We start from the raw sequence: 14,565 nt of genomic DNA on the forward strand, positions 1-14,565 counted from the left end.
GCAAATCTCTCAGACGTAAAACCCCCAAAACAAGCTATGTAGCAGTGAAGTACACAGAAATGCCACCAGCAGCCAAACAAACGAAAGCTATTTTACTGTGGGTGTCGTCTTATGTATATGTGCACTGTGTATATGCAATAGCAATAACATAATAACTATAAATCGTTAAAAAGCAATACATGTATGAATGGTAGAGGAAACCCTTACAGTTTTTCTTGATTGTTTACACACATTTTCTTAAAGCATGCCTCATACTCTCAGAACTCTACACACAAATCAAAAAACACGCACACACAGTGGACAAAACCCCTCGATTCTCCTGCAAAATGAAACTTTACATTCAAAACAATGTGATTTCTTCTCAAAATGGTACTTTGTTTTTTAAATGACACACACAGACCATCATATAATTAGACTATGATGAATGGAAAACACTCCTTCTCCATTCATCATAATGACTTAGGCCTTTTCTTTGTTCAGTGTTACTATAAACTTACTATAGACAGTACATACATAAGTGTGTTGTGAAATATTTGAGAATATTGTTTTTATTCTCAGAACACATAAATACACGGTAACAGATATATTTTATTTTTCCCACAAAAACAATGTACACAGTGCACATCCCAGCTAACACAAAGTTGCACATACAGCGGTCTACATACAAAACAACAGAAGAATTTACTGTAAATTCACATGCGTCTTCCATAGCTTGGAGAAGGGGTATATGCGTTTGTGGATTTCGGTCAAATACTTTCCATCTCCAGGCAGAAAGAAATCGCTCAATAGGATTGAGGAATGGATAGTGACAGTGTGACAGTGTGTTCTTTGTGAAAACAAGAGATTTCCTTCATGAAAATTGTGCCTAATGCAGAGAATTGTGTGTAGTGTTTTGAAAAAAAAAGTGTGTTTTAGAACAGCAGTTTGAGTTGTTGAGAAAAACTTTAACAGAGGGCTTTAGAGGATTTGTAGTGAGCGTCTTATTAGCTCCACCAGATGGAGCTCTTGAGCCAAGAGTGTTTTCTCATTATCTGCAGAGAAAATATATTCTGACTGTGAAGTCCAAAAGTTTTCAAATGTACAAAGTTAAGAAAAGGAAAGGGTAGAAAACACATACAGTATTTTCCCGACGTTGAACACTATACAAAATTATGTACGAGTAAAAGCGTTGATCAGAATAATAATAATAATAGTTAATAATAATGGCTTCTTCCTGTTACTCCTTCGTGTCGTTTTCTTCCCTCTCTCTGAAACACAAATGACACACAAGGGAGGCTTAACAATGGACTCCAGCACCCGGAAGAGCTGTTCATCTGTAAGGGGAAACCCCTGAGAAAATAGATACAAATGTATTCTTGTCTTTTTTCTTTCTTTTTTTTTTTTTTTTTTTTTACAAAAAAATGAGGGGGCTCACATTCTAAGAGAGTAATGGCAGGCGACGAGCAAACTAAGTTGAGCAAATTTCAAGTGGCCCCATTCCGGCAGACACGAACGAGCCGCGCTGATTTCACAAACAAGACAGGCAGCGACCGCAAGAGACAGCTGAAACGGTGCGAGAGTGGTGAACTGCGGGGAATCACCCAACTCTCTGTAGTCACTGGACGGAGCTCACACTTTTGGAAGAGCTCTGAGCGGCGCAAGCAGACCACAAAGAAGCGTGCAGCAGTTTGTATCGATACGCGACGATGTGAAATTATATGACGTGGAGCCACACTCAGCGGAGCGGAGACGTCGGGGTTCTATGGTGTAATGGTTAGCACTCTGGACTCTGAATCCAGCGATCCGAGTTCAAATCTCGGTAGGACCTAGTTTTGGCCTCTACATGCTGAACATCATTTGGAGGTCGACAGTGAGAGTTAAATCAAATTATATGGCATTGACGATCATCGCAGTCTTATCATTAAAGTACTGATGATAATTTGCCAATTTACCAGAGATCACCGACATCATTTATCAGTAATAATAGACAAAGAAACATGCATCCACTTGTACATTTGGTGTACACCAGCTTTGTTTGTTCACGGAGAAAAGAAACCGAAAATTTGAAAGATTCGTTTAAAACAGACCATGAAAAGTGCAACAAATACAATGAATAATCAAAATATATAAAGATAGATTTTTTTCATGCAATTTTTCACAAATTTCACACTTCAATAAACAACATTTAAGGAACAACTAAGTTAAACTTTACAATACAATAGTCAATTACCATTATCAACTATTTACAATATATGTACTTAAACAAAGACTATTTCAAACTATTTACAATTGAACTATTATTTACAAGGATTATTTATTTACAATAAATTACACGCTATTTAGAGAATTTTTTCCTCATTTCTTCCAACCATTGCTGTTTGGTGAGCGTATCGAAGGCAGGGCAATACACTCTGCCACGGTACTGGCTGTGTCCAGTGTCAGCAGTGCGATGATGAGAAACCAGCCTGACAAAAGTGATTTTTCCTCCTCAGCAGAAAATGCGCCCAGCAAATTAATGAAAGATAATCAATCTGGAGTCACAGGGTTAATTCACCCAGAAGTGACATCATAGGTTTTAGACCATGAAACCATATGCACCACTGTGTGCTGGAGCCATCTGCCATTATTGCCCTACCGCTCTAATGGGCTCAATCATGAGCCATTATCAGGCTGAACTCATTCTCCATTTTGTGTGACACCACTGTCCACATATTGATCCTACTCCACACATGAATGAATTTAGAATCATGTCAGCCCCCCCAGGCTGCAGCCATGCAGCACGCTCACTCAGATGACTTTTTCTAGGTTTTATGCTTGATCAATAAGAAAGAAAATAGGCAATGATAATGGACCAATGTGTGGAGATTAGAGATGAGAACATGAGAGAAGGTTTTCACGGAAGACATTCGGCTTGGTCTTCAGATTCAAATGGAGAGTTTGGGGTTAAGAGTTTAGATGAGAGCAGATATTCAGGTGATTGAGCATCGTTGAGACTCTTTTCAAGCAAAAGTTAAATGCTCGATCGTTACAGATATTCTTAGTGTGAGAATTTGCTGATCAGCTATTTGTCTTATATCTTAAAAACCTAAATACAGGATATTGACAATGTGAACCATTGGTTTAAGAGAGCAAGGAATTTGAAGACATCACATTTAGCTTGTGAATGGACATTTTCTGACATTTTGTGAGGATATCTCCTTGTAAGTCTCTGTAAAATATATGCATTCAAGTGCACTTTTGATCTTGTTTGAATTCTACCATCATTAACACATATTTTGTCAATTTAAAAGACAATTTTTATGGAGGAAGGGAGTTGCCACTCTTTGTCTGTCTCTTTCGCTTACAGCGCAGGCAAGTCTGAATGAATTATCCTTTCCTTGTCACGATTTTCTCTGAAATTGAATGAACGACTGAATGAACGACTGAAATGCGGAGAACAGAGCACAGTTAACCATGCATGTATGTATTCACAAAGGTGAAAACATTTATATCGTCACAAGCTGCTTTGAACTAGATTTAACGATGCAAAACCTATAAGAAACATGTTATATTACCCTGCTACTGCTTAAAGTAATACATCGCTGTAATGCAATACTTTTGCAGCCCCAACAATACAGAATAAATGATGTAAACAAATTCTGTAATGTCTATAATACCCCTTGAAAAAAACGTGATCATTAGTTTCAGGTGATGATACAATCATAATACTCTTTGTCCATTAGAGCCAATAGATCCTTCTAAGTCCAACACACTGGCCATTTGAATAATACTTTACTAGCTTCAAGATAAGTGTTGCTTGTGGCCCATAGCCCACCATTAAGGTTTGGGGGCCCCAAAGGATAAAGTTTGTTAGTTTATTCTACAGGAACCTGGGCGTGTAATAGCAGAGCCTGTCCTGCAGGGGGCAGCCGCTTCATGTGATGCCACAGGCAACCTGTTGTACTGTAGGTGAAGAAAGCCTAATTGAAAACTGTTTCATTATTAAGCATCTATTTATACAGACACACTGTAGTCTCAGATGAGGGGTTTCATGAACCTGCATCAACAAGTATGCACTCATTAATGCTTTAACAAGACTTTGTTCGAACTTTGATTTGACATGAACCCAAACACAGAAATCCTCACGCAACATTATCAGCTGGCAGTAAGCGCAGTCTAAAATGTCAACAGTGGTTTTTATTGATCTTGTTACTCGGTGTTCCCAGTGAGCTGTGGCAGAGCAGCTCCTCTCTCCAGCGTCGCCTTTCCAAAACAGTTGCGTCATGCCGACGCCGGTGGTGACGAGCCGCCCCACTACACTCCTCCCACCTCACCTTTCCTCCCCACTCTCCTCCAACTCTCCCATCAGGACCACAGGGATGTGAGACTGACGCGCACCAGGCTGGAGAACAACTTCACCCAGCGGCCAGGCAGCGTGCTGTTTCTTCTGGGAGGAGGAGGTTGTGGACGCGCTCACCGCGGCTCCAGGCTGAGGGAGGGGGGGTCACTGAGTTGAGTGCGTGAGAGAGCGTCTTTTTGTTTTCTTTCTGTTTATTTTTTATTTTTTTATTATTATTATTATTTTTTAAATACAACTCAGCAGCCCTGTCCCGTGCTGTGCTTGCCATATGTCGCGAAAGCAGGTCGACCATGACTACAACCTCCGTAGTATGAGCAACCTGATGGGCGAGCGGTGGAAGAAAGTGAACGACGGAGGAGAGCGGAGTCTCATCAAGGCTCCCTCCAGCGCCAGCATCAGCAGCCAGGGCGCCTCCGCCTCCACCGCCGCCGCCGCCTCCAGCGCCGGTGCCCCAGCAGCGCCCTCCTCCTCCACGGGGGAACTGGAGAGGGCAGCCCGCAAGCAGTTCCAGCAGGATGTCACGCCCGGCTTCGTCTACGTCCTGGCCGCCTTCTCCGCCCTGGGGGGCTTCCTGTTCGGCTACGACACCGGGGTGATCTCCGGGGCGATGCTCCTGCTGAAGAGGGAGCTGGACCTGAGCGCCCTGTGGCAGGAGGTGCTCATATCAAGTACTGTGGCCGCGGCCGCCCTGTCCGCGCTGCTGGGCGGCTTCCTCAACGGGCTCTTCGGGCGCAGGGTGTGCATACTGCTGGCCAGCTTCTTCTTCGCCGTCGGCGGGATCGTGCTGAGCACCGCCCCGGGCAAGGAGGTGCTCCTGACGGGGAGGCTCATCGTCGGAGTGGGGCTTGGTAAGTCATGTGTTTACCATGCCCTCTGTCCAGCTGCACACTCGTCTGAGCGTTTTACTCACTTTAAACTCTTCAGATGAGGTTTTTTAATCTCCCTGAAAGCAAGACAAAAATCAGAGGGTTAAGCAATTACACATAGAGCTATCGAATTGATTAGTTTTAAGAGCTCAAGAGCCACAGGAAACACTTCCCACAGACTGAGTGCAACATCACATCACAGCTGCAAAGATTAATTTATTAGTATTTAACTTTTAAGTTAGCCTGCTGGCCAGCTAGATTGACCATCGATTAATCAGGTTTTGATAACATTTTTAAAAAGGTGCAATATGTAAGAATCATAGTGCAAGAAAAAAGTGAACCTAAATCATCATCAGCAAATGAAGAAACAACAGTTTTGGTGTTGTGATGCCCTCAGTATGAACCGCTAGATGCACAGCTAACTGAGCTAACTGAGCTAGATGCACAGCTAACTGAGCTAAGTAGCTCAGGGCAAAAAGGGCAGCCACAGTTAGCCGCTTTCAGCTTCAGTTACTCAGGTGATATGCTGCCCCCTATTTGTTTTAAGTATAAATTCAACAGGTGGCCAACTCTGACCAATTGCACCTTCAAAGAAGAGTGTAAGAAAATATTTAATTCCAGCTTCTAGAATATTTAGAAGCATATTTTCTAGTTTCTCTACTCCTCAGGACGGTAAACTCAGTGTTTGAAAACTGAGTATTTTGAGAATCAGAAGCACTCCAACTACAAGAACAGTTTTCAAAAATGTAAATATGTGGAGTAGCTCGCTCTCCTCTTAAATCTGAAGTATTCTTCCTGTTTTCCAAGAGCTCCAGACACAATTTTCAAACCTGAAATACATTATGTAGTGCAACCAGGCAACTTGTGTCTCAGTAAACTGAAAACCTTTGGACCGTGGAAGAAACAAGACATTTGCGGAAGTTGGCGTGGGCTTTGGGAAAGAGTGCTTAAAGTAAGATCATTGTCGAAAAGTTTTCTCGCCATGATATAATCCGTTCACATATGACTAGTACAAAAGTGACTGATACAAGTTAAAGCTGGTATAAGCTTCCTGTGTGTTTTGCAGTTAGGTTCCCCTCCCTCCTCTTTACGTCACCACGTGAACACGTTCTCTGTCCTGATTGGATAAAGTGGGCAGGGATGCCAGGAAATTTCTTTTCTCTTTTACTGCATGAGCAGGAGAGGCAGGGACCAAACGCTTGTGACTAATGTTGGAATAAAGAGCTTTTTAATATGTATTTTTAAAAAATCAGTTACAGAGGCTTTTACTGCTAGGCATTGTTACGCAGAGCCCCTTTAATGCCTCAGGTCCAACGCCAGCCCAAAGCATCAGTGTTTGATGAATGGGAATCAACAATTAATTATATTACTCAAGAATAACATAAAAAGTTACATATTGCTGCTTTAAAGCTGTCACAGAGGTGAAGACAAAGTGAACCTTAACTGGAAGCAGTCAAATAATCTCACCCCAGCGGCAGCACTGATGTTAAGGTGATGCTTTATTGATTTCTGCTCTAACATGTCCCTTGCACTTTGTCTCTCCCTCACAGAGGTCAGAGGTCAGAATCAGCTTAAGTGCATCTTGAGGTGTTAGAGACCCCTAGACACACACACACCCGCACACACACACACACACACACACACACACACACACACACACACACACACACACCGAGTGTCTTTGGTTTTCTCTCTCTCCTCCTCTCTCTGCCTCAGGCCTCACATTTGCAATTAGTCACAGCTTCTAATTACACAGCGTGGCCCTCTGCTTGCTCAGGCTGCACGCCACTGGCTGCACGACAACTCGCTGTCTTTGCTATCATCATCATTAGGATTATTAGTACATTCAGTCGGGCACCATCAAGTGATGAGGGGGAATTCTTAAGAAGAGGCGGATGTCGTCACAGCGTGCCCAAGAGGAAGCTGAGATGAGCCCGCAAAGCACAGAGGAGCCCTCTTGGAGTCAATAAGGTCGCCTTCGCTGATGTCAGAGTCGCATTTGTCTGATTGGCTGGCCGGTCCCTGCTCTCCAATCGCCTTTGCACATTCCCTTTGTACCACTTCCTTCCCCTACATGAATATTTTCCTTTTTACATGCAATGCGCCTTTTGATCAGAAGTCAATGTGCCCCAAATTATTTATAGTGGCTGCCGTTACTCATGAGTCACATCCTCTGTGGAGAGGGCTGTTTAAACACGGCTTTCCAGGCTGAGCACTGATGGCACCCGCCTCCTTTGAGAGCACTAAGCCCTCCTCCCCTCTATGGAGATACACGGAGGAATCGCAGACCATTATCACTCCTTAGTCAACCACCGGGACGATAGAGGAGGCTTAATTCTTCAATAAACATCCCTGACCGCAGCGAAGAGCTCTGTGTTAAATCTTCTACGAGACAAATCCCTTTATTTGCCTTCAGACCCCTTTAGTGCACTTTCTTCAGATAAATGGCTGTAATTAGTTTTTTCTTTGTGTGATATATAAATCAACCTCAGTATAATTAACATGTGATTATCTGGGAATGTGCATCATGAATGTTTCTTGGCTAATTTTCCGCTAGATGGGGAGGTGTGAGGGCATCGCTGCTGGATGAGTGGCTGGTAGAAGCAGGAGATAATGATATGAGGAAAATACCACTACCGCTAATTGCTGGGTGAATTTTTCTGTTAGCTTCCAAAGAGATAAAAAAGTAAGGAAGCCATGACATGACAGTAAAGTTTGTTACAGTTTTTCAGGAGCTCTTCTCTTTTTTCCTACCCGGGATCAGGTGATTGACAGGAAGTGCAGACATAAAAAAAATAAATAAATAAAACACTCTTTGGCTCAACGTTGACGGAAAAACTAAATTAAAGCTTCATGTTTCCTGTGATGGATTATAGAGCAGTCTGCGGAAAACACTGCCCTAGATTTGACATCTTGCAACTTGCATTAGCTTTTCCTTTTGCTAAAAACAGTCCTTTAGCTGTGTAAAGACAACTATTATGACTTTACTCTTTTCCCTCATTTCACCTGTACTGTAATTAACTGTATTCTCTGCGAAAATCAATTAGGGTAGTTACAGGGAATTTGAGACCAGCTAGCTTGACTCCTGGAATAGAGAGGGTTCAGTTAGTCACAACACATTACTGCCATTTTTTTTATCATGAATATAACTATAATGGGACGTGTCGCTTTGAGTCGTCATTATAGTAAGTTAGACCGATGGTGCTGTCTAATTATACCACTTTTCTAAAAGCTAAATACACGAAAGTGAACGTAAAATAATCTGTCCCATGTTTAATTCCGCTCACCCGCCATGAAACTTTAATCAGGACCAGTCTACTTGTCATGGGGTGAACTGCTCAGCATGTGAAACTGTTGAATAATGTCTGTTGTGGCTGTATAAAGAAAAAGACCTTAATGTCATCAGCATTAGCTTGGGCTTGAAGAGGACAATATTGCATCAAAAAGCCTGTGTTACAATCTGTGGGATAAGAGTTAAGCTAAGATGAGATGCGTTGTGGGATTTTTTGGGGGGTCCACCTGTTGCATCTCAACATTTAATGATTACCCAAAGCAGTGCAGGACAAAAATATATTTGCTACAGAAGATACGGTGGAGAGCTGCTCTGTAGTCTGGTGATACGTCCGCAGATACTCCTGTATCGTTTGCTGGATGGCAGCAGGGTGAACAGCTCTTAGATCTTAAACAGTTTCTTAAATGTGAATATTTTCTGGTTTCTGTACTCCCCTATGTCAGAAGACTGAATGTCTTTGCGTTGTGGACCAAACAAGACATTTGAAGATGTCTTTTATGCCATTTTTCTCTATTATCTGACTATTTATGGACCAAACAATTAATCGACTAATTAACTGAAAAAGTACTTGACAGATGAAAATATTTGTTAGTTGCTGCTCTCACCATCTTTGTGGGGTCAGATACCTGTTGCTGGTGGAAATTAACAGACATTTTTTTCCTACTGCTAAGTTTCCCGAAATCAGTAATTTTTAATATTTTGAATTTTAAAATGGAAAGTCATCAACCACCAATAATAAAAGGTGTTTGGAAAAGATATGAATGATATTTGAAATGTGGAAATTATAAGAATAGTAGGTCAGGAAATAATCTGCTTTCCCAAATGAACATGTGAAACGAAGATTAAAAATGCAGCCAACTCACAAACACGCGCTCTGATTATTAATAGGAACTAATCACTTGGCTGGTACATTACAGGTGTCCCCCTCCCCCCTCTGCCGTCACAATCTTTTCCCATACGGTCTTCATTAAACAAAATGTGCTCGAGCTGGCCTCGGAGAAATAATGAAACACATTCTGGCATCCCAATTAACCCACGGAGATGCTAATATGGCAACATTTTTCATACCGTGCAATTATTCCGACTGCGCCTGTCACCTGCGCACTCGCATTAACATGACCGCCGGTTCTCAGGAAAGACTTTGCATGTCTGAACTGAACTCGCCAGAAAGGTCATCGGGGCCATTTGTCGATCCCAGAAAAGGCCAGGCCCTGCCAATCCCTGCCTCCGTTTCTACACAGAAGCCTCAGGTTTGTCTGCTCCCGGCCGGTTATTGCTGATCTGACCTTTGCCTCGGCACGTGGACTGCTGTGCGATACGAAGCCATTGTTAGTCTGAGCAAACAGACCAGACTGTCAGGACTGACAAGGAATTATTCCTCAACGTGGCAATCTCAATGAAATTAAGAGGTTTTCTTGCTGCACTTGATGTCTTAATCTTGGGGGAAGAAGCCTACCCTCGTGAGCTCGCTCGGATATGTGATTTGTGTTGTGTTTGAGAGTTCATTCATGATCCAGCATTGTAATTAACTCATATCAATTTTTCTACACACACATTGCTTAATGATTTCCTCCGAACCAAACCAGGGAAGAGCCCTGAGGGACAGCCGGGGATAGCTGAGATAGCACGACCACGAGCGAGGCGATCCTTCTAGTGTGAGCAGACAGACCCACTCCCACATCCCTGCCGGGCGAGCGTCTTATTTACGTTTCAGACATTTTAAAGTGTCTTTGTCTTGAAACAAAGTTAGCTCACTAGCTGAGGAAAGAAAACGCAAATATCAAAGGCAAAACTGAAAGAAAAACACGAAAAAGCAACACCGCCGTTCACCGATGTGGCAGAGCATCTCGGTTTCGCCTGACTGAGCTGGTTTTACAGTGCTAGAGGGCTTAATATTCAGTGGCCCGCAGTGATCGATAATGGCATCGCCCCAACCCTTTTGTCGGTCGGGCACTGCTTGTTCTTTCATTTAGAATTGCGTTTCTGGTAACCTGATGAATGTAAGCCCGCTACTGACTCACTATTGACTCACACTCACAATATTCACTCTAGAAAACAGAACATTCTGCGAATTTGTGTTGTGTTTACGTCACTAAAAAGACGTGGCTGGAAACGAGACTGTGAGAGAGAGAGAGTAAAACTGAAGGCTTCAGTCTGGTGAAAATGGGAGCGACTCCTTTCACATACAACCAGGCATGTGATCAATTGTTAATAAAGAAATATTGATTGAAGCCTCTTTCAATAAGAAATTGTGTCATGTACATACAACATTCTCAAGGGCAGTTGCACAACGACTGCTATCAACATTCGCCATTTTCCAACGGTGCAGATCTTAGTGGCGCCTCAAGAGTCTCCCTCTGAAATGTTGTTTTTTCGTGTGCGCTCTCAGTGCCGACAGTCAGATTCAGCGGCTCAAAAAGGAACCATCAAAATGTTTTCGGTAAAATAAATCTGCTCTGATGCCTTCAGCCTCACTTAGTCATGATCCGTTTCCTCACACACAGACACGCGAATGCATGAGCACGCACACAGGCGTCCTTCTGAGCGTTTGTGTAATCGTGTGTTCTGGCTAAATCATCCAGCGGTTAGGAAATGTCAAATTATTTTGTCCTTGGAAACAGTAGATGAATGGACCGCGCAAAAATAGTGCTGTTAATTACTTTGTGATAGTGTTTAATTACTACCCGGAGGCTTGATAATTAATTGGTTGGTTTATGTAATTAAGTCACTTTTCTCCTCCTAATTAGGTGGAAGCTGCGTGTACACTTAATGAGGAGTTTGTTTGTTTTTTTATGCGTATTATTGTTGTAATGCGGCAATCACATCGCTAAAATGTCATGTTTCCAGAAAGTTTGCTGTTTTTGGCTTGACATTTGTGCGTTTTGATTTAATTACGAGGCGCCACAGCGTTGACTGGTAATGCTGTCGGTGTGCGAGTCTATGTTTGTGTGTCGTCAAGGCAAAAAGGACTCCCGGAGACAGCTTCAGTGGCGGGAACTTGCACCTTATTGGATATTCACACTCAGTGGAAACATAGATGTACAAGATGTGTGTGTGTGCTGCCTGTATACCTTTGGGTATTCAGCATTTAGGTTTATATGTCTGCCTGTGGACAGAGTTTGTCCGCCTGGAGGATATAGTCGCGAAAGTACAGTTGTGTAGTTGAGATCAAAGTGATCGCCAAAGTTGGATGTTGTCCAATGAATGGGGCATGAACTAGAGAGGCAGGAAGTAGGAAAGAGGCTATTTACTCCCCTGGCCCAAATTTGTTTTGTTTGTCTGTAACTCAGTTCCAGTCAACTGTCCACTCTATTGTAGGCTGGTTTTGCTTTCACATATTTCAGCAGGCGTGTAGTTAAAAAAATAGGCCAAGAAAGGTGTAATCTGAGCGAGGCCCCCCCCCACCTTCTTCACTTTACGCCCCTGGTCTTTACATGAATATATGTTACTTGAGACACCTATTGTAGTGGGAATGGCCACAGAAGCGGCTTTGAACACTCTGCCAAGTTTTTGTATGTCTGTTCGTCTGTGCACAAACTTTGTAAACCAGATGGCAAAACGACTGACCGAGATGCAGTCGTGACACTTTCATAGGTGTGTTGTTGAGATCAAAAGGAAGGCAGAGTTCGAGACATGTGTGGTCCAACCCACGTGTACAGATTATCACACATAGTCTTACTTGTGCCAAAGATAAGATGATCTACAAAGGCCCCCAGCAGAATTCTTAAGGGTAAGGTGATCATGAAATCAATAATAAAATGCTTTTATGAGAACGCGTAATGGAATTGTAAAGTTTCATGGTATATTAAGCTTTCATTTGCCTTTAAACAGACAAATCTGTCCTCGCAATGTCCAATATGAAATTAGGCACACTTAACTGAATTTAATTAACAAAGGGGACAACTTGTCCTGCTTTTTTACTCTGAATGTAATCACCACTCCCAGCACTTACCCATTTAAAAGTAAACAACAGCTTTATCTGGGGGACTTTTCTCTTCTCTTCACTTCTCGCTGCATTTCCAATCCTCTAATTAGGTTCCTCCATCAAAACCAGCTCCCTTCGCACCAGTCCTGCCCGTCCCTGTACCGAAAAGCAGTGACGGAGGGTCTAGGGAAGTATCTCCCTCATACTCTGATCGAGCGAGTCAGGCCCGAGCTTTGTACTATGTGCCTAGAGGCTGCCTTCACAAGTCCAGACAGATCCTTTGTTCAAGTGTGCTGCGCTGCTTTGAGGCTGAGCCTGGCCAGACGATGACTTTAGATAGTGTGCGCGTGCGTGCGTGTTGAAGGGAGTACTGAGAGCTGTCCCTTGTGCTGAAAGGAGAGCTCATTAACGAGAGAGGGAACACACTGCGACTGTGTTTGTAAAGGATTCATATTCAAGCAGGAGGATGGAATCAGGGCCGTGGCGGAGGTGAGGCTGTTTCAGCTCAAGTGAGACCCTCAGGGGGACACGAATTCTTCAGATACACGTATCAAAATAATGTCACTTGATCAAGATATGTCCTCTATGCAGTGGTGCTTACGGATACGTGACAAGAGCTACTCAATGCAAATCCGGTTTGCGTCTATGCGCCCTCACCACCAAGCAGGTCTTTCTTAGGCAAATTCGGACAGAAGCACACAGAAAGTTAAACACTACAGCTTTAGGTTTGTCACAAGAGTCAGCGTTAGATACCATGACAAATTTTAGACATTGTAGGTGTTTTTTTTAATAGTTGTTATCACTCTGGGTATGGGAGATGTGAGTAATGCATGCAGCAAAACATTTGAATTAATCATCTCAGGCACTTCCCTTTGTTACCCAAGGAAAACAGACAGACATCACAGCAGATAAGGATCTTCAGGATTTTAACTGTGCTCAGATCCTTTCCATGCAGTTTTTCTGTCTGTGCGTGCATCTGCATAATGAAGATGCAAACGCTCAGCGCTGACACACGCCAAAGCTGTCAGGTAGAAAGACGACAAAAACTGATTTCATGGCTTTTGGTGTTTGCTGCTCCGTGTACCTTGAATCCTGACATTTAAACGTCATACTTATTCTAAGGCAGTATCTGCCTTACCTAAGGAGTTTGCTTAGTTGCCAGGTGTCGTGACTCTGGATTTGTGTTCTTTGTGTTGTGTTCTTGTGTCTGGTTTTGTCTTGTGGTTTGTTGTATTTGATTTCCATGTCTTTGTATCGTGTCTTGTTGTGTTGTATGTTTTGATTTTCCATGCCCCACTGTGTCTCCTGTGTTCTTCCCTCTGTCTGTAGTACTGTTCCCTCCATGTTGTCTCCTCTGTGCTCCTCCCCCTCTTTATCTCACCTGTTGGTCCACCTCACCTGTTCCTCGTCTTGTCGTTAGTGTCTGTGTAATTAGTCTGTGTCTTCCCTGCACTCCTTGTCTGGTCATTGCCTCTGTCTGCCCATGTTCCTGCCCATGTTCCTGCCTGTTTCCAGTCCCCTTGTGGTATGTTTTGGTTTTGAGTTTTCCATGTTTGATTTGTACTTTTTCTTTGCACTTTGTTGAACTGTTTTTTGCTCCTAATTTGTCTTGCTGTTTTTTTGCTACTTTGCCTTTTTTGACAGTTTTTTGTATCTGGCTCCCTTGGTTTTTGTATTCAGCTTTAAATAAAGTTCGCCTTTGTTTCCCCCATATCCTTGTCAATTGAGTAACTGCATTTGGGTCCACTTCCTAGCCTTTTAGCTTTCCCCCTTTAACCCGACCTAACACCTGAATGGTCAGATAATAACAGTTGTGCCAACTCCATGAAAACTGAGTGAACGCCATCATCTGAAGCTGTTACAAAGGCATCATAGTTCATTTTGAGTCATTAACTCACTAATGCACCAGATGTGTATTACATTTGCCACTGAAAATAGTCTTCAACTAACCCTCAACACATATATTCCTGTTTGAGTGAGCATTAACATTTAGTCATTTAAATTACCAAGCTTTTTGAGGATAAAAACATGTTTGTGAGCATTTTATTCTCCCCCAAAAAAGGGGAACCAATAGGCCAGTGGTTGGACACCTGAGGGCCTGGGGCAGATCTTTCTGTGGAGATTTTTGAAAGTGACGTGTTTGACAGGTTACAGACATGCACTA

At 42.8% G+C, this 14,565-nt stretch overlaps 1 protein-coding gene and 1 non-coding gene across 3 annotated transcripts in view; both read left to right on the forward strand.

The window, feature by feature from the left end:
• LOC119032800 (proton myo-inositol cotransporter-like) overlaps positions 1-14,565 on the forward strand; it is a 71,148-nt gene that overhangs the window by 2,928 nt on the left and 53,655 nt on the right. The window contains exons 2-3 of one of the 2 annotated variants that reach the window (XM_037122353.1): positions 4,328-4,474; positions 4,602-5,166. In XM_037122353.1, coding sequence (XP_036978248.1) covers positions 4,629-5,166 — 538 coding nt within the window. In that variant the 5' untranslated portion in view covers positions 4,328-4,474; positions 4,602-4,628. Of the gene's footprint in view, positions 1-4,327; positions 5,167-14,565 lie in introns of both variants that reach the window. The other variant, XM_037122352.1, reaches the window with a different exon arrangement.
• On the forward strand, positions 1,736-1,807 carry trnaq-cug. The gene has a single exon. It is a non-coding gene; the product is annotated as a tRNA-Gln (tRNA).

The sequence above is a fragment of the Acanthopagrus latus genome, chromosome 14, assembly GCF_904848185.1.
Source record: "Acanthopagrus latus isolate v.2019 chromosome 14, fAcaLat1.1, whole genome shotgun sequence".
Lineage (NCBI taxonomy): Eukaryota > Metazoa > Chordata > Actinopteri > Spariformes > Sparidae > Acanthopagrus > Acanthopagrus latus.